The following is a 25978-nucleotide window of genomic DNA, read 5'->3' on the forward strand; positions in this document are numbered from 1 at the left end:
GGTGTGATGCACAGTGTATCTGGCGTCTGCTTAATCATGTCAGCCCCGTGGCGCCACTGTCTTTTTCCTTGAAAAACTCCCATCGCTTCTCTTTTCCAGACTGTACACAAAAAGCAATTCCGAGGCATTTATCTGCAAGTAACTCGGGTAATTAAAAAGCTCATAGGCTTGATGACAAATAACTATAAACCTCCAGTATCAATTGTTACTTTGTCGGATGTCCACAAACGGTGATCCCAGACCCTCGGCGGTATTTGGCAGTGGGGAAAGAGGATGTTTTGACACTTTACGGTTAAAGAAACCAGGCAGTTCACCGAATCTTGAGTATGAATTACCAAATATCTAGATGAGACACTGCCCAGAATCTTAAGTCGAGATTCATGATAGGAAGATGTCTTGGTACAGGGATGTGAACTAACCTACCTCAGTATGTATCAAGTGTTGATCCCCATACTTTTGTTCTAATTTTACACGGCATTTACTGCAAGTGTACTGCCCCCAAAAGAAAATTTAGTCGCTGTGCCACGCATCAGGCAGGAAGATCGGAAGATCATAGGGTTTCTGGCCATGATTTTGACATCCAGGCAGCACGTTGCCAGTGTTCGCATCTGATCGATCCAGCCATTTTCTGGAAAATCACGCCTCAGCCGTGAGCTGAGACATTCATGGATGACGCCGCTCATGCCCGATATACTTCATTGGCCCAATGCGTGGATCCATAGGGGATGGGGGCGGGAGAATTTTTAGATACCCTTTGAATATATAACACTTTGGCTTCGCTTTGATAACTCTCTTATTACTTATAATTCCCTTTGTCAATAATCCATTGTGGTCTATCATTCCTATAATTGGAATCGAATATCCAGTGCTATTTTGACCACGTTGTTTTTCTACTGTGGGACCCTGCCTACGTTATACCCGATATTCTGGCCTAAAAGCTGGCATTATGGGTACACCACTTACCGAAACGGTTATCATTACTGGTGGAAATGGATTATTGGGCTCAGGAATCGCCATCGAAATCGCAAAGAAGCAACCCTTCGTCCATCTATTATTGACGGCACGGGATATAAGGACCGACGATGTCCGCGAACTGATGGGGAAGATCCGCCTGATCGGCCCCAGGTCGATCGAGGTCCTCGCTCTGGATTTGACTGACCTGAAATCTGTGGCATCTTTTGCCAAAACCACCGTCGATCGGGTTCGCTACAAAGACATCCCGCCTGTGACCAGTCTGATTCACTCTGCTGTCGCTACATCTTACGTTATTGATGACCTCACATCAGACGGCTACGACCCTGTGTATCAGACCAATTGTCTATCTCCATTTTTATTGACCACTGGACTCCTCGAGGCTTTCCGGGCTGGAGATGGTACACCAAAAGGCGGCGCCAAGGTGATCAACATCGGCTGTTCTGCGACATCTTCTGGGAGACTGGATTACTTCAATCACGACAATGGAAGAAACGGAAAGCGGCCGGGGACTGCGCTGAGTGCAAAGGAAGAGAATATTCGCTTTGGAAGCAGCAAGTTAATGGGGAGTGTCGCATTATACGCATTGAGGCGGAGCTTGATCTGGGTAAGTTGATCTTTCGGAGTCAAGTCCCGATTTCCAATTAATAAGATCTAATTATAGACTGGCAATATATCGCTTGACATCTTTACCTTGGATCCAGGAGGCATGACTGGCCCGAGCAACCTGCGGACTGGGGCGCCTATGTCGGTCAGAGTCGCACACCAGACTCGGACCGGGTTTCGGCCATTCTTGCGCATGGTATCCCGAAGCTCCATAAACAAGGTTAGTGTGCCAGCCAAGGCGATCGCCAAAGTTGCATTCCGCGTCGATACGGTGGAGAGCTGGCAAAAGGAACGCTATTTTGTTCTCGACACCGATTACGAGGCCGCATCCGTCTTGCCGAGCTTACGCGATGAGGGACAAGTGAACAAGCTCTTACTACAGATGATGCAAATGATTGATGTGGAAACAAAGGAGATGGATCCTCCTGCTCCTCTTCGGCCTCATTTGAGTATGATATCTCCTCCGACACTTACACTATGAAGGAACAAAATTATCTCCTTATTTTAGCATTGGGTGAATTCTTTGTATATAAAATTAGCGAATCCCATTGGCCGAATCAAAACATTTAGAGTCTTTCATGTGTTTCAATCCCAAATTATGTTATCAAGTACCTATCATCTCATCCACAGGGGGTCAGGTACTGAGGGTGACTGCAAGCGGATGACCGGATTTGGTGAGAACGACAACATTGTGAGACCTTGGATCACATCGAATCTTATCTTCTCCTTCTTTGGCCTTCCGATTCTCTTTAACTTCAATCTTTGCTTGAGAAAATTCATTTCTTCGATTCTATAACTGGCCTTTTCAAAAAGAGATCGGGGGTTGTCAGGGTCTCCGGCCGCTTTATTAGTTCTTGGCCCCCCAACATAAGCACCGCGCCGGCTTGTGACAGCGCCCGCAATGAACCGACACGTCCTTGAAAAAGGCCACTCTGCCTACCCTAGGGGTTCTGCATTTTCAATCTCACCAAACAGGTAAGCCGACCATCCAGTCCAAGTGAGGCGGCTCGCTTTTCATTGCCCGAGCTCGAAGCCATGTCATCATCGTGAAGCTTGAAATCAAAACTGACCAGTATGCCTTCGTCCCCAGGTTCCAGCCTCGTTCACAACCTGCCCTCCGGAGACGCCGACAGCTCTTTCAGCGCCTCTGCCTCCTTGGCTGCGTGTCACTCGTGCTGTTCCTCTTGATCTTCCCATCCTGGCGCGCCGCCATCCTTCCCACTATCTCACTCGGTCTTCTCTCCTATCCCGGTGATTTACACCTACAGACGGTCCGGTATTATGATTTATCAGAAGTGCAAGGCACGGAGAAGGGCTGGGAACGTGGAGAACGTGTCCTGATGTGCACCCCGCTCCGAGATGCCTCGTCGCATCTCCCGATGTTTTTCTCACACCTTCGAAACCTCACATACCCGCACAACCTAATTGATTTGGCATTTCTGGTATCCGACTCTCGGGATGATACCCTAGGCATGCTGTCGCGCATGTTGGAGGATATACAAAATGACCCAGACCCGAAAATGCCCTTTGGGGAGATCTCGGTGATCCAGAAGGATTTCGGCCAGAAAGTCCAGCAGGATGTGGAAAGCCGCCATGGATTTGAGGCACAGGCCAGTCGACGCAAGCTAATGGCACAGGCGAGGAATTGGTTGCTGAGCGCAACGCTGCGTCCAACACACAGCTGGGTCTACTGGAGAGATGCGGACGTGGAGACTGCTCCGTTCACAATCATTGAGGATTTAATGCGGCACAACAAGGATGTTACCGTCCCGAGTGAGTGGTGACTGTTGCATGAGTATCCGGATCTATACTAATTGGCTTTGTTTGTAGATGTTTGGCGTCCACTTCCAGATTGGCTTGGCGGAGAGCAGCCCTACGATCTGAACTCCTGGCAAGAATCTGAGACTGCATTGGCGCTCGCAGATACCTTGGATGAGGATGCTGTCATCGTGGAAGGATATGCCGAGTATGCTACATGGAGGCCTCATCTTGCCTACCTCCGCGATCCCTACGGCGATCCAGACATGGAGATGGAGCTGGACGGGATTGGAGGTGTCAGTATCCTGGCGAAGGCCCGGGTGTTCCGTGCTGGTGTGCACTTCCCAGCCTTCAGTTTTGAGAAGCACGCCGAGACGGAAGGGTTTGGCAAGGTGAGACGGTAATCATCGAGGCAGTAGTTACAGTTACTAATGTTTCCTAGATGGCTAAACGGATGAAGTTCTCGGTTGTGGGACTGCCGCATTACACTATTTGGCATCTATACGAGCCCAGTGTCGATGACCTTCGACACATGGAGCAAATGGAGGTGGAGCGACTGGCTCGCGAAAAAGAAGAACAAGAGCGAGCCGAGCAAAAGGATGGCGCCCAGTCCAAGCCCCTGGGTACCGATCAAACTGCGGATGGTGCAGAAGTACAAGGCTCTGCTGAAGGCCCGGCTGGACAGCCCATGAAAGACGCCATGGATTCCACCCAGGGCCACTTGAAAGCCCAAGCCGAGACAGTCGACCAAGCTGAGAGAATCGAAGTAGTTGAGAGAGCTAACCTATGATTTTTGACTGACTTTCCCTAACTGCGTCTTTGATCCAGCCGGCTGGATTACGCATTACATTCTCACTTGCAGCTCGAATGTCTCACCTCCCTGCCTGTGAAAACTATCTGTTTGCTTAGACTGCGGCGTTTTACGCCCAAGCTCTGCGAGTGTCCTCCGTAAGAGCTTTGCTGTGCGTTCTTGTTCCGTTCTTGCATATGTTTTTCTATATCTTTGGGGGCAGGGATATTTCTTTTTTTCATGGAGTCACAATAAATCATAATGGTCGGCGTGTGATGGAGGGCATAATTGGCCATTCAAAAGCAAAACATTCATGATTTCAATTTCAATCTCTTCTTCGCAAGAATTCTCAGCGGGTTATACGGCCTGTCCTTGACGATGCTGTTCAGTAATCTGATCTATTTGGCCAAAGATTATATGAGAGACATTATAACCATGATTATTCTACAATTTTCCGATGATTAGTATTGTAGCTGGAAGTATAAGTAGAATTTCCACAATTTAGAAGGAAGTACGGTGAGAAAGTGTCGATGCGATATGTGACTTTCAAGCCCATTAATGTAAATGTAACGAAATGTCCCCTGCTCTCCAGGACTACATGTCGGATGAAGCCGAACACCTCTTAGGCGGTGGTCTGTGCGTCTCCGCTTCGCGTCAACGCGTCCGAAGCCAACTCATTTCCACGAATCTCAATCTGCTATTTGCATATTCTATACACATTGTAATCTGCAATGTCGACTCAAGATTCGCGTCGGATACTTTTTACACATACCCGTCCCCAGGAGGGCTTCCGGTTACTGGAACTTACCCCAGAGCTGGAAAATCTACTGACATCAAAAGATGCACCTGTGTAAGTTGACACAATGAACAAGAATCCCAGCAGACAGGTAGCAACCTGCAGGCTACTATACCCAAAAACCCTTCTCATCCCCAATTGGTAGCCCTCGACTAACTCGCGGACCCCCACCAGACTCGAGCTCAAATCGCCCTCCACAGCTCTTGCACAAGCAGTAGTCGACCCCGCCGCCCACGACTATGTCAACCTATGCACACCAACACAAACCTACCGCATCCGCCAAGTTCAATCGTCAAACTCCCTGCACATTCTTCGCCCAAGCCGTGGCGAAATATCCCAAGCAGACATCAAAGTCGTTGAAGATGAAGCTGGCGAAAGTGGCGCATTGAACCTCCCAGATGAAGCCGTAACAGCCGTTGCAAAGTGTTCTTCGACGCTGGAACTGCACACCCCGCCGGGAGGGTTCTCAGCCGTCCCGTTCCTAGAGAAGAGTCTGCGGCTGTATGACCGGCGCAGCGACGATGACGGGGACATAGCGATGGGCGGGTCGGCAGATTCCACGGGTCCACTGGGCTCCAAGGAGATGCGCGAGGCTAGGGAGAATCTGTTTCAGGATATCCCTGTATCAACGGTGGAGTGCGAGCAGGGTTGGATGGAGCTTTGTGCCTTTGTAGATGGGGCTGAGGAGACGGCGTGTTGGCGGCCCTCGGTGCGGTCTCGATTGGCTGTTTGGAAGCGGCTGGTTGAGGGCGCTGTTTTGCAGGGAATTGATCTTGAGAAGCAGTTTCTCGTTGGGGACTTGTGGAAGTCTGTTCTGGATGATGAGGATGAGCAGACCGAGCCGCCATTCCCACGCGCGTTATTAGAGGCTGTTGTGAGGCGCATCTGCATTGCGGATGAACGGCCGCCTTTGGCGGATGATATGAAATGTGAGTCGGAGACAATGGACGGTGGGGTTCGGTTGCAGGGGTTTTCTAACGATTTTATGCTATTCTCTAGGGGCGAGCTTTGATAAGGTCGAGTGTACGCAATGGGTTGGCGAGACATACCTGGGTGCCACTGCTCCGACTATGTCGTCTGCTATTGGAAGAAGTGATTTCCTTCGCGCGTGGAAGGACTGTCTGCCTGAGACATGGAGAGGAGAGGCAGTGCTGTCAAAATTGCCGGTACCTTATCCTTCCTCGCTTGAGCTGCGACGTGATAGCTGATTTGATCTACAGACTGGCTGCTACAACAGTCCCGGCCCCACGACTATCTACTTTGTTGAACCAGCGCAACGGCAGCCAAGCAGCAAAACTGCTTCTGCGCCAGCTGCAGCGGCGAAAGCTAAGAGTACCAGAAATTGGCACGAACTGCTCAAAGGCCGCCGTTGATTGCAAAAAAAGGCTACCGCACTTGCTGCGTAAAATGCTATGGCATCTAATCTATGATGCGCGTATATCTAGAAGCATCGCGATCATATCTGCCGCCCAAACTTGCCTCGATCCCACACTCCCGAAAAAGACAGTGAGAAGAATCACGAGCAAACAAAAAAACAAACCTCGAAATGATACTCCAACGAATGGATGATTAGCACCAAGTGTACTTCTCATTCAGCCACCACTCCACATCCTTGCCCAACCCTTGCTCCTCGCCAGTCCACCGTAAACTGGCAATGCTCTCCCTTTCGCGGTGCACGAGCTCAGCCTTCGGTTCCACCAAAGCTACGGCTTTCTGCAAAAGGGCCGTAGGGTTCCAGAATTCAACCTTGCTCATATTCCACTCGTGTGCCTCTTGTTGTGCTCGCCGGAGGATGGCAGCCATGGCCTGGATAGTGGCCTGCTCCTCCGCCGGAGATGTGGGGTCATCATACACCCACCGAAGGATGTAGAGAACATTATCCTCGGGTGTCTCGCCGAAGTTTCGGTTCCAAACGCAGTACACGCGAGCCTGGTCATCGCCAGCGCCCTTGACTACAGGCGGGGAGCGCGTGGAGAACAAGTTCTCGGCATAAAACTCCTCTCGAGCCCAATGCCAGACAAAGTGATCGAAGTTAGGCAAAATAGCAATCTTAGCACCACTCGTCTTCTGCGACGCCACCAGCATCTGATCGCGCAGTTTGGCAAGCACATCCTCACTGCACACACACTTCTCAACATCCTTAGCAAATAGATCTCTCGTGGGCGTCTTCTCCTGCCCCGCAGTAGCCGGCAAAGACATGTGGGAAGAGGAGAACGGCCGCCACCCAAACTGAGCGTAGAACTTCTTTCCAATATCCGAGAAAAGCACCGTAAACAGCGACTTCCGCCGGGGCTCTTTCTCCATCTCCCATGTCTCAAGTTTCGTACTCAGTTCTTCCAGCATCCGCTTTGCGTACCCCTTCCCGCGAAAATCGGGCCGGCAGTAAACACTCCCCACGCCATGGGTGGAAATTTTCTCCACCTGCCCGTCGTGTGCGAGCAACGCTGTCTTCTGGTATGACTCGCACGAGCTCAGAATTGTGCGCTCATCCTCGGGCTCGTTACGGTCCACCAGGATCCAGCAGGTTAAGCCATCACGCGTCAGCCGTTGCTGGAGGAGATGGTTCTCGCGTGCTATGTACGTTTCCACATTCAATGGTCCTTTCCAGGCGACACTGTTCAGCCGGATTGAGGCAATGCGCTCTGAGGGTGTGGCTGGGACCAGAATCAGATCTGGGGATTCCCCTGCGGGTAGAGTGGGGATATCTGCAGCAATCATGGCGAGTAAAAGTTGCAGTCAAAGTTGGGAATGTGTAGAATAAGGGGACAAGGGGTATACCAATATATAAATAAGAGAGAAAAGCTTGAAATCCGGGGTTCTACAAGACAAACATCCGATAAAGGTGGAGATACCGACGGAATTCCGCGAGGTGTATATATAGTCATTCCCAACTTCCGGGGGTTTCTCATACAGGTCACACGAACATCTCCCAATCTAAATCTCTACAATTGGACACCACAATGCCTGTTTTTGCCCCATCTTACATTCCACTTCACGATCCCGGATCTGCCTGCCTTATACGTACAAAGAGGGAAAAAAGGACGTACGCCTTGTTTTTCTTTGTCACTGGCCCGAGGCGAAGCGACGGCAAGCGATGGAGGTTGCATTGATAGGGGCCCTTGACGTAAGAGCCAGTTGACTCGCGCGGAGGGTTTCGTGGGGTCATGTGAGCCTTGGCGATTATGTCATTGTGTTTAGCCCTGTTGATCGTCATTTGACATCTACTCCGTATATTGTACATCTGGCTATATATATCTTTTAGGGCTTTCACGGAACTGGAGCTCACGCGACCATTATCCATGCCTCTTACTTGGTAGATCATTCAACTACACCGGTGTATCAGTAGACTTAGACATGTCCCCCATTTCCCGAACCAGTCTTACTTTGATCAACATTCCAATTTGGACTTCAGAAAAGGACTGGATATTGGATCTATTCAATATAGGAGTCATATACAACACATCTCCCAATAAGTCTATTCATCAAACACCAAGGAAAAGCCTGGTGCACTTATCACAATTTGACTTGAGACGGAAAATATAGACAGGCAGTTCAGAGCCTAGCATAGCGCTGCTAGAAATTCTATCTGTATAACCCCACTAGTTCTCGTGAGATGAATATCGATATCATCTACTCTGACAATCCTCAGCCATGCACTTGCTGAAACACGAGCCCGAGTCATATCTCTCATGATACATGCTTTAGATAGCTGGAGTCATTGTCTATGCCTATTTTCTCTTGTTAGGATGTTTGTTTAGTCTCACCTTCTCTCTTACAGACTCTCTTTCTCTCGACTTGAGCTTCCATTTATTATGGCAACCATCCAGCCATTCGAAATCAACCTTAGTCCCTCAGATGGGCAATCATCGATCTCTTCCCCCATCGCATAAGTAAATAATGATTTCTCGGGTATAGAAAAAGTACAAGAGGATAGTTCCCTATGATTCTCTTTCAACAGGATCCATTACCCTAAACTAGATATTTGGCTAGCACACTTACTTACACAGTCACACCCCTAAGGCTTGACGGCCTGTTGTCATCAGCGACATCCAGGACATTGAGGAGAGGGGCAGCAACAGACTGAACAGACGAAACGGACATCATGACACAAACAGAGATAACCAAAATCAGATCAAACCCTGTAACGCAACAGACATTGTGCCGTAAGGGATATTCGTTTCGAATGGAACCATTTTTCACTGGGTTCATCAGCATAAGACCATACGGAAAAAGCCAAGCATAGAGAAGATAACGAGACGACCTTGGGGACTAGTCGCTAGTGTAGTTGAATTGGCTAGAAAAGAGAATCATGTAGTTGAATTTCAACAAAGGAGACGAATGAAATACAACGTAAAAATGGGAGATGGTATGAAAAGAAAAGAGGCAGATCGCAGAAAGAAGATCAGTGGAGAGCCCAAGGGATCAGGCAAGATGCAAAAGTAAACGTAAAGCTATAAGAAGCCAGGGTTAACAAAGAGGAAAGGAAGGATGGAGAAGGAGCGTTATGAAAGTGGGAATGTGAAGAGCAAGGGGATAAAAAGAAGCACTTGGGAATGAAGCGCCAGAAAGGAAAGATGTGAACCTGATCTATGTAAATAAATGCCGTGCGAGTCCCAAAAGTCGTCCGCTTTTCGTTTTATGTATTTGCGCCACTTCTTGCGGACGGCAATTCCAGAATTTCCTTCGTCCATCATGTATGTTCGGTCATTGGTCACGCTAAATCAAGAATGAGACAGAAATTTGGTGTGGACAGGGGGAAAAAAAGAGAAGATGGGAGGAGAGAAAAAGATAAAAGACAATGAACACGAAATCCCCCAAAGGCCTGAAAGAAGGTCGGAGAATTGCGAGGTCATGATGGCTGCTCTGAGTCCACCGGTTCGTTAAATTTCTGTCGTGCCTCTTCTACCCACAACTCCAACCGAAGCTCGCCGGCTTCGACACGTCGTACAGGTACTGTTTTGGCACGGCCATTCGAAACCTTGGGGGCGCTTGCTGGGGCTCGCCGTTCCGGACTTTAGAGACGGAAAATGGTGCAGTGCAAGATCGTAGGTGCACCTTGCCCGGTTCCGCCACAATCCAAGTTTGTTCTTCCTTGGTGGTCCCCGCCGGTGGCAAGGCATCTTCCCGTACTTCGATGCATACGGTGAAACTGAATTCATCATCACGGGGAAGTGGGGTCAATCGAGCACAAGCAGAGGCGAGTCTCGCTAGACATGCCCGAAATTGTGCCTCGAGGTCGACCGAGGTTGGTGCGGGCCCCCGGTCTGAGACAGGGGCATCTGGACTAGATGAATCTTCATTTCTGTCTTCAAACGTTGTATTCACCTCTCCCGCGGGCGCACGCGGGAAGCCCGACAGATCAAAAGCATATCGTTCGAGGGGCTGATTTGTGCGAAGAGATGAAATGATGATACTGACTGCGGTGATTGTGCCTTTGAGAATCTCCGTCCCGACTGCGATTGAAGCATCGTTGATGTAGTCACAGACTTTTGGGTGACGGGATTGCCGGACGGGATAGTTGTAGGCCCGCACGGGGAGGAAGGTTGCGCGCGGATAGACGGATCGCAGAAATAGGATTTGATGGACGGAGACGGTGAGGAAATTGGTGAAGGAGGCCGCTAACGCTGACTGGTTTGTGGGCAGCGATTTGGTGGCAGGGACAGGGGCGGAGAAAGTGGTCATGGTGGTGGTGGTGCTACTGCTCTCACTGGCAATCGGCATTGCCGTTGAACAATCCGGTATCGATTCCGCGGTGAGGGTGGTCTTGACGAAGTCTCGAAGAATCTGAATGATGTACCACCCTGAAGCTAATCATCGCTCTGCCTTTCTAAGTCATCGGTCAACGTCGTGTTCCGATGAGGTTTAAAGTTTTATGTTTTGTAATCGGTCAAAGTTTTTTGAGTCCCCCGATACTCCAGCGACACGGCGGGTCACAATGATCCGCAGGATGATATGGCTGATGAGATCAGGGTGAGTAGAGCGACAGAAAGGAGTCGCTCGACGCGGTATTAAAAGAGAAGGGGGAGAGGGGGGTGGGTAAACTATGAGGGGAAAGAAAGATGGTTGGGCATATAATGCGTGCGTTGGAGGGGTTGTTTGTGTAAAGGAAATCCGAAACGTACGCTCAAGTAGAAGCAAACCTCAAAGCATGAGGGATAGAGGAATCGTATAATTCTCGAGTGACGATCCCAAGTGTAAGAGAGTGGTCACTTTTTTTAAAAAAGATTTAAGAACCCTGGAGGGTAATTCGAGGAGGGGTGTTAAAGCGAAGGTAAGGAGGGGGAACTTTTGAGAGATGGTAACCCTCGAGAGAAATGCTTTTTAGGAAAAGAAAGAGGGCTGAGCCCAAATTGGCAAATAATCAGAAAAGGAAGAAGTTATAGAGATGAATCGATAGGGATGTACCTCTCTTCATCGAGGGGAAAAGCAAAAGAAAGGCGGACAAGAGGTAACTTGGTTGGGTCACGGTTCCTGTCACGTGGTTGCGTCATGGGTTTGCAGCCCATTTCTTATTTACTTCGCTATTGATTATACTATGAATTATGCACTCTGTATACGGTATTTAGCTTGATCGAATCTGTCGTGTACAATTCGGTCCGGGCGTTTTGATATTTTCTTGTATTTCCTTGAATAGCTAAAGTCTTGTGGGTGCACCTTTAGCATGGCCTACAGAGATGTACTAAAGGTGAAAAAAAAAGAGAGAAAAGAGGAAAAAAAAAAAAATACAGTATACAGTACAGTATACCAGTATTTATACCATATTTGTAGAAAAAAAAAGGGCACACAGCTTTTTGTTCTTTTTCTTCCCCACTATGCTAATGGATACTTCTATAAGAGGGACGATCATCGGCGAAAAAAGGGCAAGGGGTGTGTACCATGTATGGAATTGTAGTGAACGGGATATAGCCGAGCACAATTTGATTATATTCCTGTACCTGACTAAAATATTAGTGAATTCTAGGAATTTATAGATTGACACTTAATACCATCCTAGAGTCACCTATAGATACAATGTAATGGATTTACCTAGTAAATTGGATGCTCACATCTTTAAATTTATGGTATAGGAACCCGTATCAGCGAGGTACCGGGTACACTGTACTGCATCATACACATATCCACTCTCTCCAGTAAAAGAGTACGCACCATCTGGCTTACCCGATGATCTTCTTACTCTGACGGCAGTGGCGGTCATCAGACTAGGGTACGTTTTCCCAAGTTATTTGTGCTTTGCGCTTGCAGTGTATTGCACTGGATTATCAATTCCTTCCATTTGTTTCTATATCTGCCGGCTTCATGTTCCGTACACTTTTACCTATTCATGGAGCTTTAGGAGGAGTCCAAGTGTATAAGTACGGTATACCAGTACACTATATGGTACTATGGGTATACCCTCCTCGAGATCACTTGATGATTACCTACAATATATCTATCCAAAAACTCTCTCATAGTTATTAACTGACCCATATCACTGTGAAACTATCCCAGATAATAATTTTTCCAAAATGATGCTCAATTCAGTGGAACTTCCATGTTCTCCCAAGGACCCTGGCCCAATAAGATCGATCCAAAAGATCAAAGTATCCAAGGTTGGATCTCAACGGAAGCTCGAGCCAGTTCAGTCCGGATCATCCATGCAGCAAGTGGTACACGTCCTGAAATAGTAAACGGTAAATTGCGACTACTTGAGGTTCTTGATTGTCCATTAGATGTCTGATCGACCTCCGCGGAGCTCTGATCTCTGGAGGTTCCTGGATTAGTCTTTTCCGCTGGGGATCGTGCGGCCCATCTAGAGATATCATTGGAGAGAACATTGAGCTTCTAGTCTCAATTGCCTAGGTAAGCATTAGATTGTGAAGACCCAAAGTTCTTTCACCATATGATATGCCCCATATACATTTTAAACCTCCGCCAGCCAATAACGTAAGGAGGCAAAGGATCTAAGATATATTAGTTTCTAGCACAAAATTTCGATTGAAAACCTAAACATTTGCTTTGAAAGTATTCGGCGTATGCAGCCTCTGCTTTTGCCAACATCAGGCTTTGATCATCCGGCGTGTCTGACTCAAGATTATGTTAGGGACATCACCCGTAATGTAAACGCTACAATGTCCCTTTACAGGTGTCCCTTTAGATATAACACAGCGGTAAAGCTAGAGTAAGATTCAGCTGTAATTCCACCATGAATATTCAACATATCGGTTGTACCACTCTATTATACGTTGTATACATCAACTTTTTTGTGTTAAGCTATTTTTGCTATCTATAGTCTATCTTGTGGCTCGTTCTTCTCATGCTTATACTTACAGCACTGACCAAGGGAGGAAATATCTTGAAATATTTTGAAACCCCACATAAAAGAAAGTTCCTGAGAAGATTAGTAGAATGACTTCACAAGGCTGCATAAGCCGTCAACTATTCTCGTGTTTAGTATGCATAAAACGTAGGTACTGTCCACAAATCGACCTCAATAAAATGCACTACGCTGGTCCGACTCACGTGCCACGCTCCCTCACTAGATTGCCGCAATGTTTTCATCAAAAAAGCACTGACAGTATCAATATGACCATTCATCCAAGTTATTCTACTTTGGCTGAGTGCCAAGCCTGGCACTTAATAGAAGCTGCGAAGCTGCAGTATCGATATCAAGGACGTACATGCCTAGGTATCCAGAAGATGCACGAATGACAAGTCTGAATGCACGTCAATGTGAGGGGTCGCCACCTTGCGGGGCGAGATGTAAAAAGAATGCGAACAGTTGTCTGAAGCAGGGCTTATAAGTTATGCGTGCATACGCCATACCTACCATCGAATCTGACCCGGCGCGTTGGAAAAGCCCTTGAACTAAGTGACCTTTCTCTAAATCACAGGATCGAAGGATCGCCCGGCGCTCAAATACCCTCCTTGATGTTACTAAGTGCTGGTGTACTAATGATGCTCCCTTGGACTAGTGACCTAGTGTGTCCATAACCCGCCATTGCCGGCTCTACGTGGGAATCTCTATATAGAGTGTAGACTTAGATACACGGGAGGGGGGAGGGAAGGGCGCTCATAATTGCTGTATTTGTAGCGGCGTATTTGCTATGTGGATTTCAAATTCATGTAGTTGAACATCACTCGAAGAAAAGTCCCAGACCTGTGAGTCTTAGAATGAGGTATGTCTGAGGGGAGGGCACGAACTACGAACGTACGGTTACATAGCTGAATCACCTGAACGCGAGAAAGCAATCTCTTTTGCTTCGCGCTACATCTTGTATCTAGATGTTGTACAATACTAGCTTTTCTTCATATCTATTTTTCAGCTATGGGCACGTGAGATCCTCACAAATATCATTGGGACTGACATACTTCGTATCCATGTGCGGGCTCAGACCCTAGCATATTATTCTTATTGCGACCTCACTGAATGTTCCTGCTAATGCGGGGGAGGGGGGAAACCAGAGCTTACCACACAGTCGTCGGCTCTCAAAGAGTTATGGACCACCTATCTCAGATAGTGGTTACTATCGGCCGCCATGGTCGTGCAACTAGTGGTGAGCGGACGAACGAGTAATATTGTTCCTTTCTCATTCTATGGTAATTGATTGGGAAAGACAGGCCCGAGGGCGTGCCGATTAAGGATCTGAGAATGATTCTCAAATCCGGATACAAGGTATCGCAGAGAGTACAATCAATGCCTCGCGCAAGAGAAGAAACGTATTCCAGAGTTTTTTGAAGCTCTACAGGAGTCGTTCACAGAGTTTTTGGCTGAATTGCCTAGTGTTGGTGCGCGGTGTCAGCACTGTAATTTTGGCCACACTGACGCCTTGATCAACGCTCATGAGAAGGGGCAAGTCTGTCACCTCATCCCGTGATTGGAACTCCACTTTAGAGGAAGCGGAAACAACCAAAGTCGATTTCCAAGTTGCTTGGTACAGCGTGGATATAGTGGTGAAGTGAGCGGGGGCAACAGTCTGCACATCCTCTGACTCGACGTTGATTCTTAGGCGGTACTGGTACTGTCTTCTGATCCTTCTGGGATTGAAGATGGAATACAAGATCGCGGAACTGAGCTGGAGGCGAGGACAACGTGTGTCCGGCATATAGACGATGTGCCTCGTCGAACACGATTTGTCGAGACTACCCATCCATTAAGGCATATGTAATGACAAACCCAGGATGCATGAAGACTGTCCGCCGGAGACTTAAAAACATAGAGCACGGAAAGAATTTGGCCAGTCAGAGCGGGTTGCGTCTTGGGTGGTTCTTCCTGAACAAGCAATCTACCAGTCACTATTTCTTTTCGTAGGACCACTTGAGCCATTTAATACTCCCCGGGCGCGAGATAGAGATGAGAACTGTGCGGAAAATGGAATGATGACTGATAAACATTTCTTCCCATGCACGACAAAACCGATCCAAGTCTTCAACCTTTAACACATAGTCGTACCGATGTATGTATGACCTAGAGCCCAGATTAGTTAGCATCATGGCGGTTTGCATGTCTGTTGCGGGTAGCAATTCTTCTAAAATTTTGCCGGTATGTGATGCAACCGCAGAGAAGCTTTGATGACTGGACGACCACTTTCAAGTGCCGCTTCCATGAGGATCGCGGATTCGACTGAGGCGACAGGTGTACATGAAATGTCGTGAGTGCTCAGATCTCAGATATTCGCAGTCCAAAGTTCCAGCAGCTGATTCAAAGTATCTCGACTGAACAGCTCTGTACTGAAAAACGCACTGACTGTTAAGAGGTTGTTACTGACCGTCGCCTCGAAGTCGATGGTTAGGCACTTGCTCACGCACTTGCTTGACGGAATCCCCAGAGGCGGTATCCGGGAACAGCGAGAATTAGATTGGAACCATATAGGTTAAGCAGCCCACAGTGCGTGTTACGTCGAGCGTTTAGTGGTTCAACTCCCTTCCGTGGCTTTCAAATTGAGCTCGACGCGGCTGGCCAATTTCTAGCTCTGTAGAACTACAAGCAACGCCACAAGAACAATGTCTATCGCGTCCACGTCGTGTACGCTTGTGGCAAGCTCCAAAATTTCGGCCGCGGACTTGAGACTGGCAAAGTGCACCGAGCTGCCCGTATTTTTCTGCAAGGTCGCTTCATCGATTTTAAGGAAGTCATTACCGGCTTTCACGACCGGACGATCTTGAATACTTGCCTTCGTGGACCGAGTAGTAAGGTGGTCACCTCAATCCTTGAATGTATTGAATTCGTTCTCTGGGCAAATCCCCTACAACAGGAAATCTAGGTCATGCCATATAATATGCCAGGACATCGCGTCTACAGCCAAGTAATTTACTACAATGACCAGGCCACAGATGAGTCCCTGGCGTAGATTGAGACGGGACTGCAGCCCCTGCGCTGCCTGGCGGAACTCTCCCCAAGGGTTCATCTTGCGCCACAGAACGCAGTAGTCCCGAAGATCTGGCGAGTTAGGAGTAGCCACCAACTTCTCTGGACCGTCACCGACAACTTGGACTCGGAGCATCGGGTGAATATTGGTCAAAATCTGCCAGGCCCTCTCCATATCGATAAACCGATGGAAATCTGCGAGTTGGGTTGCATGTCCTTGATTGAACCAATTCTGATTAGCACGACCTGCGCGGAAAATCCACTCCAAGATGGGCGTGTTTTGAAGGAGACAGGCATTGCTCACATGATTGGGATGTTGCTGAACCGGCTTCGGGCCTTGCTGGGTCAGGATAGACGCCAAACCTGTGACGGTTGGATTCTCATACATGTCACGGAATTTGACTGTAAGTCCGGAAGTGCGAATTGCAGTACAGCACCGGATAGCTGAGTTCGAGTCTCCACCCAAAGTGAAAAAATTACTTTGGTCTTCCATCCCCAGGACCTTACAGAACGCAGCGCGCACGACTGTGACAAGTTCGGGTGCCGCATTGCAAGTTTTGCTTCGTCAATATTTGCGCTGTGCTTCAAATCGCCGACCTCAAAGCTGTACCAGGCATAAGCGACGACCTTTTGCACAACAGTGTCGTCTTCGATGTCGAATGTGGTGCGGAAGGTTTTGTGATGCTGTGCAATTCTCGTATTCCGTCTAAAATCTTGCTCAGATCTTGGCCTATAACCGATACAGCAAAGGAACAATGTAAGTTGTGTCCGAGCTGTTCTTGCAATAGGAAAAACCGGCGCTGAATGGAACTGGCCTGGGCGACCTTGACGACCTCCTTGTTTGAGGTGAATTTAGAAACCGCCAAGGCCCTATGATCCTGAATGATGGAGTTCAAACGGGTTGCCGATGGCTTAAATCTTCAATGCGTGGTTTGCGAGGTGAGGAATGGTGGGATACTGGACGATGTCATGTATACCGATATCAAGGTCAGGATAGAGCTTGTATAGATGAAAAATGAACGCCATGGAGGCAAAGGAGTCTAATCCCAGCCACCGGAGATTTCGATCTGAATCCACTGTCGTAATACCGAGGGACTCGCAGATAGCATGACTCATGATATCCTTGAGTTCTTTTAATAGGCCGTACCCAGTCGAGAGAGTCCTATAAGATCACTAATTACCATGAAAGCATTGATTATGGTGTTCTGCATGTTCAGACGAGCGGATGGTGTGTCATATTCCAATGAACAGTAGGTCATGCCGGCTCTGAGCGCTGCAATTATGGCAATGATCATCGTCAATCTTCGATCCAGAAACGAGGCAACGACCCTCGGCCAGTTACCAGGGGCCTGTATTCGCTTCCTCGTCATCTTTGCCATTAAATAATCTAGCTCTGCAAAGTTAATATGTGATGAGACAGTGGAGGGAGCGAGGCAATTGGGGCATTGCTTCGCCGCCTCCACAAACAGCGAGACAAGATTTTCGGAAGGCGAAGGCTGTTGTTGAACTTCCAGATTATGTGACAGGACAGCAGGCCTTTCTAGATAGCCATCGCTGTACGCAGCGAGTGATTGGGTTGTGTGGGAAGATGTGGCAGGGGAGCAGAGCTTCTCGCAAGCTCCTTGTAAGCGGCCCAAAATGTGCTGCGTGAGACCGGAATGCGATTCTGATCGAATTTGCCTGTCAGAGTAACAGCTTCTTAAATTGGCTGAGCAATGATGGTTAGCGGTGCATCTGAGTATTCCTGATTTTCGGCCTTGGTGATGTGAATGTCTTCCGCCGATCCTTGAAGCCCTTGGTCAGGGCGGTTCTCGAATGTAAGCAGCATGTAAAGCTATCTTGAAGTCTCTGTTAGGCATTTTGTAATGTCCGGCGTAGGTAAGTAATTGTACTCAAGGCCTTTCTGTCAGCCTGTCTGGTTTTTTTTTTTTTTTTTTGGCCATGACTCGATCGGTATGTCGTCTTCGACATTCATGACGCATAGAATCGAAGTCAAGTAATTTCCAATGGCATCAATCCCGCCAGTAAGATCGGCCCTTCCGCTGCTTGTGGTCCAGAAGATTGTTAATTTTGTTTTGTTTGTCCGAGGTAAAGCCAAACCAAGAAGAGTCCATACAATGGTGAAGGACGTAACGCCGAAATTCCTGTTCACACCACTCAAAGCACTCGAAGTAACACGGCAGGGCCATCGAGACTGAATAATCTTGATCTCAGGTATCAATTGGTCACTGGCATTGACATCGGATTTGACCGTATCTGGTCCCGTCGCAGTCGCGAGGTATTGGCTCCAAAAGATGTGTGCCACATTTTTGTCAAGGAGACTCCATTCTCCAAGAATAGTGGAAGCAGGAATACCATCAGCGAGATTCTTGTTGGCATAAGCTGTGCGAAGATCGGCCATTAGTCTGCGCAGGCTCCAGCCATCGATGATGGCATGGTGCATTGTTAAGACTAAAGTGTACCGATCATCGGCCGCCCGAGCGAACAAAAGCCGATGGAGAAGACCACTGAGAGTTTCGTGTAGTGTGCTCTGCTCGCTGTCGGGTATATTGCTCAATTTGCTAGATATCATTGCCAAGTGATGGACAAAATTGAAAACTGGAACCTGGATATTCTGGTGGCGTGCATGCATTAGTGGATCTTCCCTGTGAGCTGTCGTGGTTGGGTAAGGTTAATCTCATGTACCCGTGGACGGCCCGGACGGGTATTTCCGACCGACGAGTCAAGTTTCCCGGCGGTCTGATAAGTGGGGCAGAATTGAACGTGTCTTACGATCGACATATTGCCATGAAGGAAGCTCGGTGGCACAATAGGACTGAGACATGCGTTATGAGACAGGTGACGCTACGGACCGGGCCTTCGACTGATACAGGCCTCACCAACGAGTTTGACTCATTTTTAGCCTAGGCAGGAAACTCCTTAAGGCAAATTTTTCAAAATAACAAGTTCTGGTCGAGATGATTACGAAATGGCTCTGGACAGAAAGTTCACTACTCATCGTAATAGACGGCGGGGAAAACGGCGAGTCATTGATTAACGCCTAATGTACTTTTCATACAATTCCTCTCAGCCTCCCTATAATTCCATCTCTATCTCCAAACACAGAAGTAGCTATATTGATGTTACAAAAGAACATTCAAGCGGAAGCTGAAGGGTCCTATATGCCGGTACATATGACAGTGGTCCTTCCAACTAAAGCGCTGGTGTGTTTCGCACTACTCGAGAAAGCGCCCGGGATCAGCGTCGATCAGATCCATGTAACCCTATCCGGTGAGATTAAGACACAGAGTTCACCAACCGACGGATTATCTGATTGAGCTATAGGCGCAGTCCTGGCGCGAGGGGTACGTGGGCGGGCTGACTTTGACACCGACAGGGGAGGTTGCCTTCGGATCACCTATCGACGCAGAGTTTTGGTAGACGCCAGACCTGCACAAGTATTGGTCTGCCCCAGCCGAAGTCAAGAATGCGGAGACGCTCGAGTTTCTCAATTCTATACTAGCCGAAGGGTAATCTAGCTACACCGCGTATACGAACAGCCGCCTCGAGCGGTATGTCCACGCAATCGAGATCCATCCCTCTCTGGAATCCTACCGTGGTCCCTCGAATCCGCGAGTTCATGACGCAACTACAGCAGCAAGACAACTAGACAGAGCTTGACCACTTCGCCTACATTATGGCACATAAAGACCTGCATTTTGCCAACATCATGTGCGATCTAGATTAGCCAGGGTGTCCAATCACCGCGGTCCTAGACTGGGAGCTTAACGGGTTGGTTCCCGGCCCGAGGTGGAACCCCCCGCGAGCATTTTTGTGGAACATGAAAAAGCCCAGCCCATTTGCCGGTTGGGTTGGGCTGGGCTATGGGCTTTGTGGGCTTTGCGGAAGTCTAGCCCTACCTAGGTAGTTCCCCCGTGAGGCGCGAAAGCCTTCTCGTAACTAGGTCTCCCGGAACCTAAGGACAATGCTTTAGATTAAGGAGCTCTATATATCTTCTTTAGAGTGAACATGGCCGTTCACAGCTCGCCCTCATCAGAAGGCGTCCCCAAACCTGCTACGTAGGCTCAACAGCTTCTCCACGCTGTGCAAGAACTGTTACTTCCAACCTTTCTGCGGCGCTACAGCAAAATCAGCAGTAAGCCCCTCCGTCGCACAGCGTGTCTCAATGGCCTTCGTGGCCTGGGTACATGGTGTGTGGTGGATTATTACATCGTGTCCGCATTTGAAACCTTTGTAAATTATGGATATGGACTGACCCCCGAGGACGGCCATCGGGACCCCTACTGTGCACACCACAATGAGAAGTTCACCCATAATGAGCGCTTTTCTCAGCTGCCGCTCATTCGCCTCATCTAGTCCGGATCTGCCTAGCTCTGTATCTGCTTTATGCTCTCCGGCTTTGTCCTATCTTACCGGGTCTGGAGAACTTTTCGTCGAGGTAAAACGTGCAGCCGTCCGGCCAAATTGTACGAGGTCATCGGCTCATCCGCATACCGGCAAATGACACGGTTGTTTCTGTTCCCGCGGATCATCAGCTTTGTTATCATGTTGCTGACAGCCGCAAGCGCATGGGACTACCCGGTAGAATTGGCGGTAGATCGCACTATCATCCGGGCCGAAAGCGAGCTTGACCAACCGCGGCTTGCCAGCCTAGGGGCTCAGCTGATGAGTTAAATAATCATGGTGGTTCGAATGCTGGACTACGGCCATTGGGACGAATATTACCCCCTATATGATGTGTATCTGTGGACCATTCCGATTGAACGTCGCAGCTCAGTACTGCTATTGTTGATACTTTTACGGGACCCATTGGGCTTGGCGCTGGGATGGCTGGTAGTCTTCCTGTTCTTTTTCAATATCCCGTATCGGGCTATGGTCACGATTGATGAGCCGTGTGTGCGCTTCGGACGGTGGGTAGAGCAACGGATGCTTGCAGCAGCAGACTGATTGAATCGCTTCAGAGTGAGTAATAATGGGTGGTATTTTTTGGCATCGCTCCCATCTGGTGGCACATCTGCAGTCTTGTTTAGTTCTCAATTTCTATCAGATGCTCTGTTACCATAGATGTCCTGGCCATACAGCTACTAGACATGAGTCATGTGATATCTTGTGATATATCACTATATAAATGAAGCACAGGAACAAAATTTCACTAAGCTATCGCTAACAGAGACTCGTGGATCCTAGCGTCAGGATTTAAAGAAACAAGCAATAAGCGTTAGAAGTAGCCGAATGGATATCACCTGGGTAAAGCTTCAGGGTTTACTTGAAGATGGTTGCAGATATGATACCAGTTAACCAAATAGTTAAATCGGCTGCTACTATGATCTCATTAACATTAGTAGATATCCTAGAAAGGAACAACTACGATTGTAGGTAAAAAAAGTCCAATAGCGTGTGGCCTCTCTGTCCACAGCCACAGCATTACGTCTTTTGCTAGGTGCAAGTCCACTGATGATATTTGCGGTCACCATCTAATTGTAATATATGATTCATTTTCAAGTGATGACCAGCACTTCTGACCATAGAGCGTGGACAACACGGCTTCCCTTCCGCTTAGCTGCTCTTCAGATACGTCGGCAGGTTAGTAGTTAGGTAGATGGCTACCAGCGAGCCCCTCCTATTGTATGTTTCTGGTTTCTATTTCTATCAATTCTTATAAGCATAAGAAGTTCATGCAGTAGTTGGGCCAGTAAACCAGAGATGAGTATTGTACGCATAGTGAGTGACATGTGTGAGGCCATATAAGCAATGATTAATGGATCATCAAAAGTTTATGCTTCTTGATGACTCGGCGGCGCGATTGAAAGGACTTTGAATGTTCAATCATACAAAACCAAGTGCAAAGAAAGAAAAAAAAAGTTGGTAACATGAAAATCGATGTACATTGGGAGGGCCGACCGCCTTCGAACTGCCCCTCCTCCGCGTCTCCTTATCTGCCGACGCGCAAAGTATTAGATTCTCAATATCTCGTGACTGAGACCCATTGGCTTTGAGCCCTTTCTCTATCTCTCATTCATCTTTTGCTGGACTACCCCCCGACCCTCAACCAGACTCACCAATCAAATTCCCTTCGCCATGGAGCAAGAACTCCTGTCGCTCCTGGCAGATACCCAGTCGCCGAAGACCGATACCAGAAGAGCCGCAGAGTCCCAGTTGGGAAATCTTTATGTCCACGATTCCTTCGCAATCTCACTTACAGCAATTGCCTCACATGAGTCCGTTCCGGTCAATCTGCGTCAATCTGCCCTCTCGGTCCTACGTACCTTCATTGCTGCCGCCTGGTCCCCCATTCTCGATGAATTCAAAGGGCAAATCCTCATCAATGATACAAACAAAGCCAATGTTCGCCAGGCTTTATTGATCCTTGCGACAAGTGATACCCCTCAGCGCAAGGTGAAGAACTCTGCAAGTTACGCTGTGAGCAAGATAGCCAGTGCCGACTTCCCCGACGACTGGCCCGAGCTGCTCCCTTCACTGCTCCGTATCATTAATGACTCCGCCAGTACCGATGGCCAGATGCACGGGGCGCTGAAGGTGCTCCTGGATCTTGTCGATACAGGGTTCAGCGAGGAGCAGTTTTTCAATGTCGCCCGTGATCTTGTTTCGTCCCTTTTCGCTGTGGCTACCGCCGAATCCAGACGCCCGATGCTGCGTGCTCTGGCTGTCGCAGTCTTCCGTTCCTGCTTTGATACCCTAGAAATGGTTCTAGAACAACACAAAACGGCCATTAAGCAGTTCATGGATGAGGTGCTCAGTGGATGGTCGCCGTTCTTTGACACAACTTTAAAGGCACCCCTGCCGCAGCCACCCAGCGAGGAAGAAGAGCATAAACAAGGGGAGATCGCATCGCAGTGGAGAGGAATTGTTGGGTTGAAGTTGCAAGTCGTCAAGGTATGCGGCATTTCATCCTACCCTTCTACCACATTACGCCTTTTTTTGGTTTTGCTGGGCTTCCACTAACACGACTTTTTTATTATAGACTCTCATGAAGATTCGCATGGTGTTCCCTGCTCTTTTGACCGCGCAAAGCCCGCTTTTCTTTTCAACAGTCTGGACGGAACTCACCAACGCGTTGCCGATTTACCAAAATTTTTACATTGAGGAAGAAAGACAGAGTCGTTTGGAGGATGCGGACGGACTTCCCCACTCACTCGATTTTCTCGTTTTGGAGGAGCTTGATATTATTCAGGCCCTCTTAAAGGCACCCCCGGTAAAGGCGGAGCTACAGCAGCAACTCCAAAATGCCGGTGCGACTGCCAGCACGTCTAGCTGGCTCCCGGAAATTATGAAGCTTGCGAGCTCCTATGCGCAGATTACAACAGAGGAGGAGGCTCTGTGGGAGATTGATGTAAACCTTTTCCTCTCGGAAGAGACTTCTGTTACGGCCAACTATACCCCTCGAACTTGCAGCGGAGATCTAGCGATCAAGGCCGGTGAATGGCTGAAGGGTACAGCTGCCGAGGGTCTTTTGGGCTACATGAACACCCTATTTGCCGACTCATCTGTCTCGTGAGTACATGTATCGCTCAATAATTCGTGGAACTATACTGACCATGACGCAAATAGATGGAAATCACGGGAAGCATCTATGTACATTCTCAATTGTTTGCTTCGAGACTTTGGTGAGGTGGATCAAGAAATCTCACCTGAGCTGGCATCCCACTTTACCCAATTCGTCCAATATGCGATTCAACAAGAACAGGAGCTCTTGCGCGCACGAGGCTACCTTGTGGCTGGGGCTTTGTCTAAAGTCGCCGGTGAGGCATTCCAACAGACTACATCATCCTATTTAGAGGCAACTCTAAAGGCGATAGCTGAAGATCCTGCCGAGGTGGTCCAAGTGGCCTGCATTCGTGTGCTCCAAGATCTGATGCCCGCTTTGCCAACGAGCTTGGCCCGCCCCTTCCAACCTGCTGTGATTGCGGCCATTTCAGAATTTATTTCTGTGCATGACCTCCGTGAACAGACTGACTCTGATGACCTCAAGGTCACGTTGGCGGAAACCCTCCGGGACACTATTATGGCCGATTCTAACGTGGTTCTGTCGTCCAGTGCCATTGACGTGCTGTTCAGCATTGCTAGCAGCGGAGCCGAAAATTTCCAATTGACCTTGACTGTCACAGAGGCATTTGAGGATATTGTGGACCAAATTACCGACAATGGCCCCGATTCTTACATGCGGCTTTGCGAGAAGGTGCTTCCCTCATTGATGGCTGCGATTGATGTAGGTAACTTGACCGAAGAGAATGCTTTGACGACCTTTGCAGCCGATCTTCTTCGCGCTCTGGCCGAGCGAAGTCCCGAACCAATGCCCGCTGGCTTCGTGGAGACAGTGATGCCCAAGTTGAACCGCCTGCTACTGGAATCCGACGAGGCTGAGTTGATCCGACCTGCCACAGAGGCGGTACGACATATGCTCTCTCACGACTTTGCGCAATTCATTACCTGGCGTGATCCTCAATCTGGAAAGGAAGCACTCGAAGTTGTGTTGGTCATCATTGATCGCCTGCTAGGCCCGGCCGTGGATGACAACGCAGCCACAGAAGTCGGCCAGCTAGCAGCAGAGTTGGTCGAGCGGGCCGGCTCCGAGCGTCTCGGTCCCTACCTGCCACAGCTCCTGCAAGCCGTGGCGCAGCGACTAGCAACCGCACAACAAGCGCAATTCATCCAAAGTCTCATCCTCGTCTTCGCGCGACTCACTCTCATCAGTGCTCGCGAAGTAGTCGACTTCCTGGCCCAGGTCAATCTGGGCGGCCAGAGTGGACTCTCCGTGGTTTTGAGCAAGTGGCTCGAGAACTCTGTCAACTTTGCCGGCTATGATGAGATCAAACAGAATATCTTCGCCCTAGCACGACTGTACGAGCTTGCCGACCCCCGCGTAGCTGAAGTGCCCGTCAAAGGTGACCTCATCATTCAAGATACCGGCCGAATCAAGACCCGCTCGCAGGCCCGCAAGAACCCAGACCAATTCACGACCGTTCCCGCACCACTGAAGATTTTCAAAGTTCTGATCGAAGAGCTGGGTGCAGCATCTGGTAATAAGGAAATCGACGCCGCCACGGCGGCAGCTCTGGATGAGGCTGACAGCGATGATGGCGACGACGACTGGGAAGATCTCCCCGGGCAGTCCCTGGATTTCGGCATCGGAGCCACAAAACAGGGGCTGATGAGCTTCGGCGAGGGAGGCTCTGAGAGTGTCTTTGGTGTGCGTCGCCGAGACGATGAAACGCAGAGCTTCCTGGCGGATTTCCTCCGACAGGCCTCCACACAGCCTGGTTTCCAAGAATTGTATGCGGCCTTGACTCCGGATGAGCAAGCTAAGCTGCAGAGTCTTTAAGTGGAGCTGGGTGAAATCTCACTCGAGGCTGTGGTTACAAATACCCAGGCCCCCCGGGCCCGGGTTATTAATGGTTTGATGCCTGAATGCCAATAAAACATCCAAGAATTTGTATATGTCGCTTGTACGGAGTAACATACTTTTTTTTCGCTTCCTACCGTACTGTAGAATAGGTATTAACATATCCTTCTAGATCGCGTTTCGTCCCACTCCGGACTTTATACGCCATGCTCTGTACGTTCATCTGCCATATTTTGTTTTTGTTCTATTGACTTTTGGCTAGAGTTCCAGCCATTTGAATTTTGCCCTGAAAAAATATGTAATTAGTGACTAGATTTCATGGAATCCACATAATAAACAAAAGTACAAGAA

General features: G+C 48.7%; 8 protein-coding genes across 8 annotated transcripts; 4 read left to right on the forward strand and 4 right to left on the reverse strand.

The window, feature by feature from the left end:
* Positions 1 to 946: 946 nt before the first annotated feature.
* On the forward strand, positions 947 to 4126 carry N7500_001007 (uncharacterized protein; the record flags this gene model as incomplete). The annotated part of the gene is made up of 6 exons (XM_056672153.1): positions 947 to 1579; positions 1637 to 2027; positions 2451 to 2553; positions 2669 to 3351; positions 3409 to 3728; positions 3779 to 4126. 6 exons carry the CDS (start codon positions 947 to 949, stop codon positions 4124 to 4126), a joined length of 2478 nt encoding a protein of 825 aa, XP_056537726.1.
* Positions 4127 to 4857: 731 nt separating this feature from the next.
* Positions 4858 to 6295, forward strand: N7500_001008 (putative sister chromatid cohesion protein Dcc1; the record flags this gene model as incomplete). The annotated part of the gene is made up of 4 exons (XM_056672154.1): positions 4858 to 4976; positions 5097 to 5851; positions 5922 to 6088; positions 6143 to 6295. 4 exons carry the CDS (start codon positions 4858 to 4860, stop codon positions 6293 to 6295), a joined length of 1194 nt encoding a protein of 397 aa, XP_056537727.1.
* Positions 6296 to 6491: 196 nt separating this feature from the next.
* Positions 6492 to 7640, reverse strand: N7500_001009 (uncharacterized protein; the record flags this gene model as incomplete). The annotated part of the gene is made up of 1 exon (XM_056672155.1): positions 6492 to 7640. One exon carries the CDS (start codon positions 7638 to 7640, stop codon positions 6492 to 6494), a length of 1149 nt encoding a protein of 382 aa, XP_056537728.1.
* A 2184-nt stretch (positions 7641 to 9824) lies between these two features.
* Positions 9825 to 10643, reverse strand: N7500_001010 (putative mitotic spindle checkpoint protein (Mad2B); the record flags this gene model as incomplete). The annotated part of the gene is made up of 1 exon (XM_056672156.1): positions 9825 to 10643. One exon carries the CDS (start codon positions 10641 to 10643, stop codon positions 9825 to 9827), a length of 819 nt encoding a protein of 272 aa, XP_056537729.1.
* Positions 10644 to 14641: 3998 nt separating this feature from the next.
* N7500_001011 (tyrocidine synthetase 1) lies at positions 14642 to 15004 on the reverse strand (the record flags this gene model as incomplete). The annotated part of the gene is made up of 1 exon (XM_056672157.1): positions 14642 to 15004. One exon carries the CDS (start codon positions 15002 to 15004, stop codon positions 14642 to 14644), a length of 363 nt encoding a protein of 120 aa, XP_056537730.1.
* Positions 15005 to 15865: 861 nt separating this feature from the next.
* Positions 15866 to 18838, reverse strand: N7500_001012 (tyrocidine synthetase 1; the record flags this gene model as incomplete). Its single annotated transcript, XM_056672158.1, has 6 exons — positions 15866 to 16072; positions 16214 to 16668; positions 16779 to 16996; positions 17062 to 17144; positions 17448 to 17946; positions 18213 to 18838. The coding sequence occupies 6 exons, from the start codon at positions 18836 to 18838 to the stop codon at positions 15866 to 15868; spliced, it is 2088 nt and encodes a 695-aa protein (XP_056537731.1).
* A 2108-nt stretch (positions 18839 to 20946) lies between these two features.
* Positions 20947 to 21213, forward strand: N7500_001013 (uncharacterized protein; the record flags this gene model as incomplete). Its single annotated transcript, XM_056672159.1, has 1 exon — positions 20947 to 21213. One exon carries the CDS (start codon positions 20947 to 20949, stop codon positions 21211 to 21213), a length of 267 nt encoding a protein of 88 aa, XP_056537732.1.
* Positions 21214 to 22344: 1131 nt separating this feature from the next.
* On the forward strand, positions 22345 to 25606 carry N7500_001014 (uncharacterized protein; the record flags this gene model as incomplete). Its single annotated transcript, XM_056672160.1, has 3 exons — positions 22345 to 23160; positions 23249 to 23778; positions 23836 to 25606. The coding sequence occupies 3 exons, from the start codon at positions 22345 to 22347 to the stop codon at positions 25604 to 25606; spliced, it is 3117 nt and encodes a 1038-aa protein (XP_056537733.1).
* Between the last annotated feature and the right edge of the window lie 372 nt (positions 25607 to 25978).

The sequence above is a fragment of the Penicillium coprophilum genome (genome assembly GCF_028826855.1).
Source record: "Penicillium coprophilum strain IBT 35676 chromosome Unknown utg000001l_segment0_segment0, whole genome shotgun sequence".
NCBI classification, from domain to species: Eukaryota; Fungi; Ascomycota; class Eurotiomycetes; order Eurotiales; family Aspergillaceae; genus Penicillium; species Penicillium coprophilum.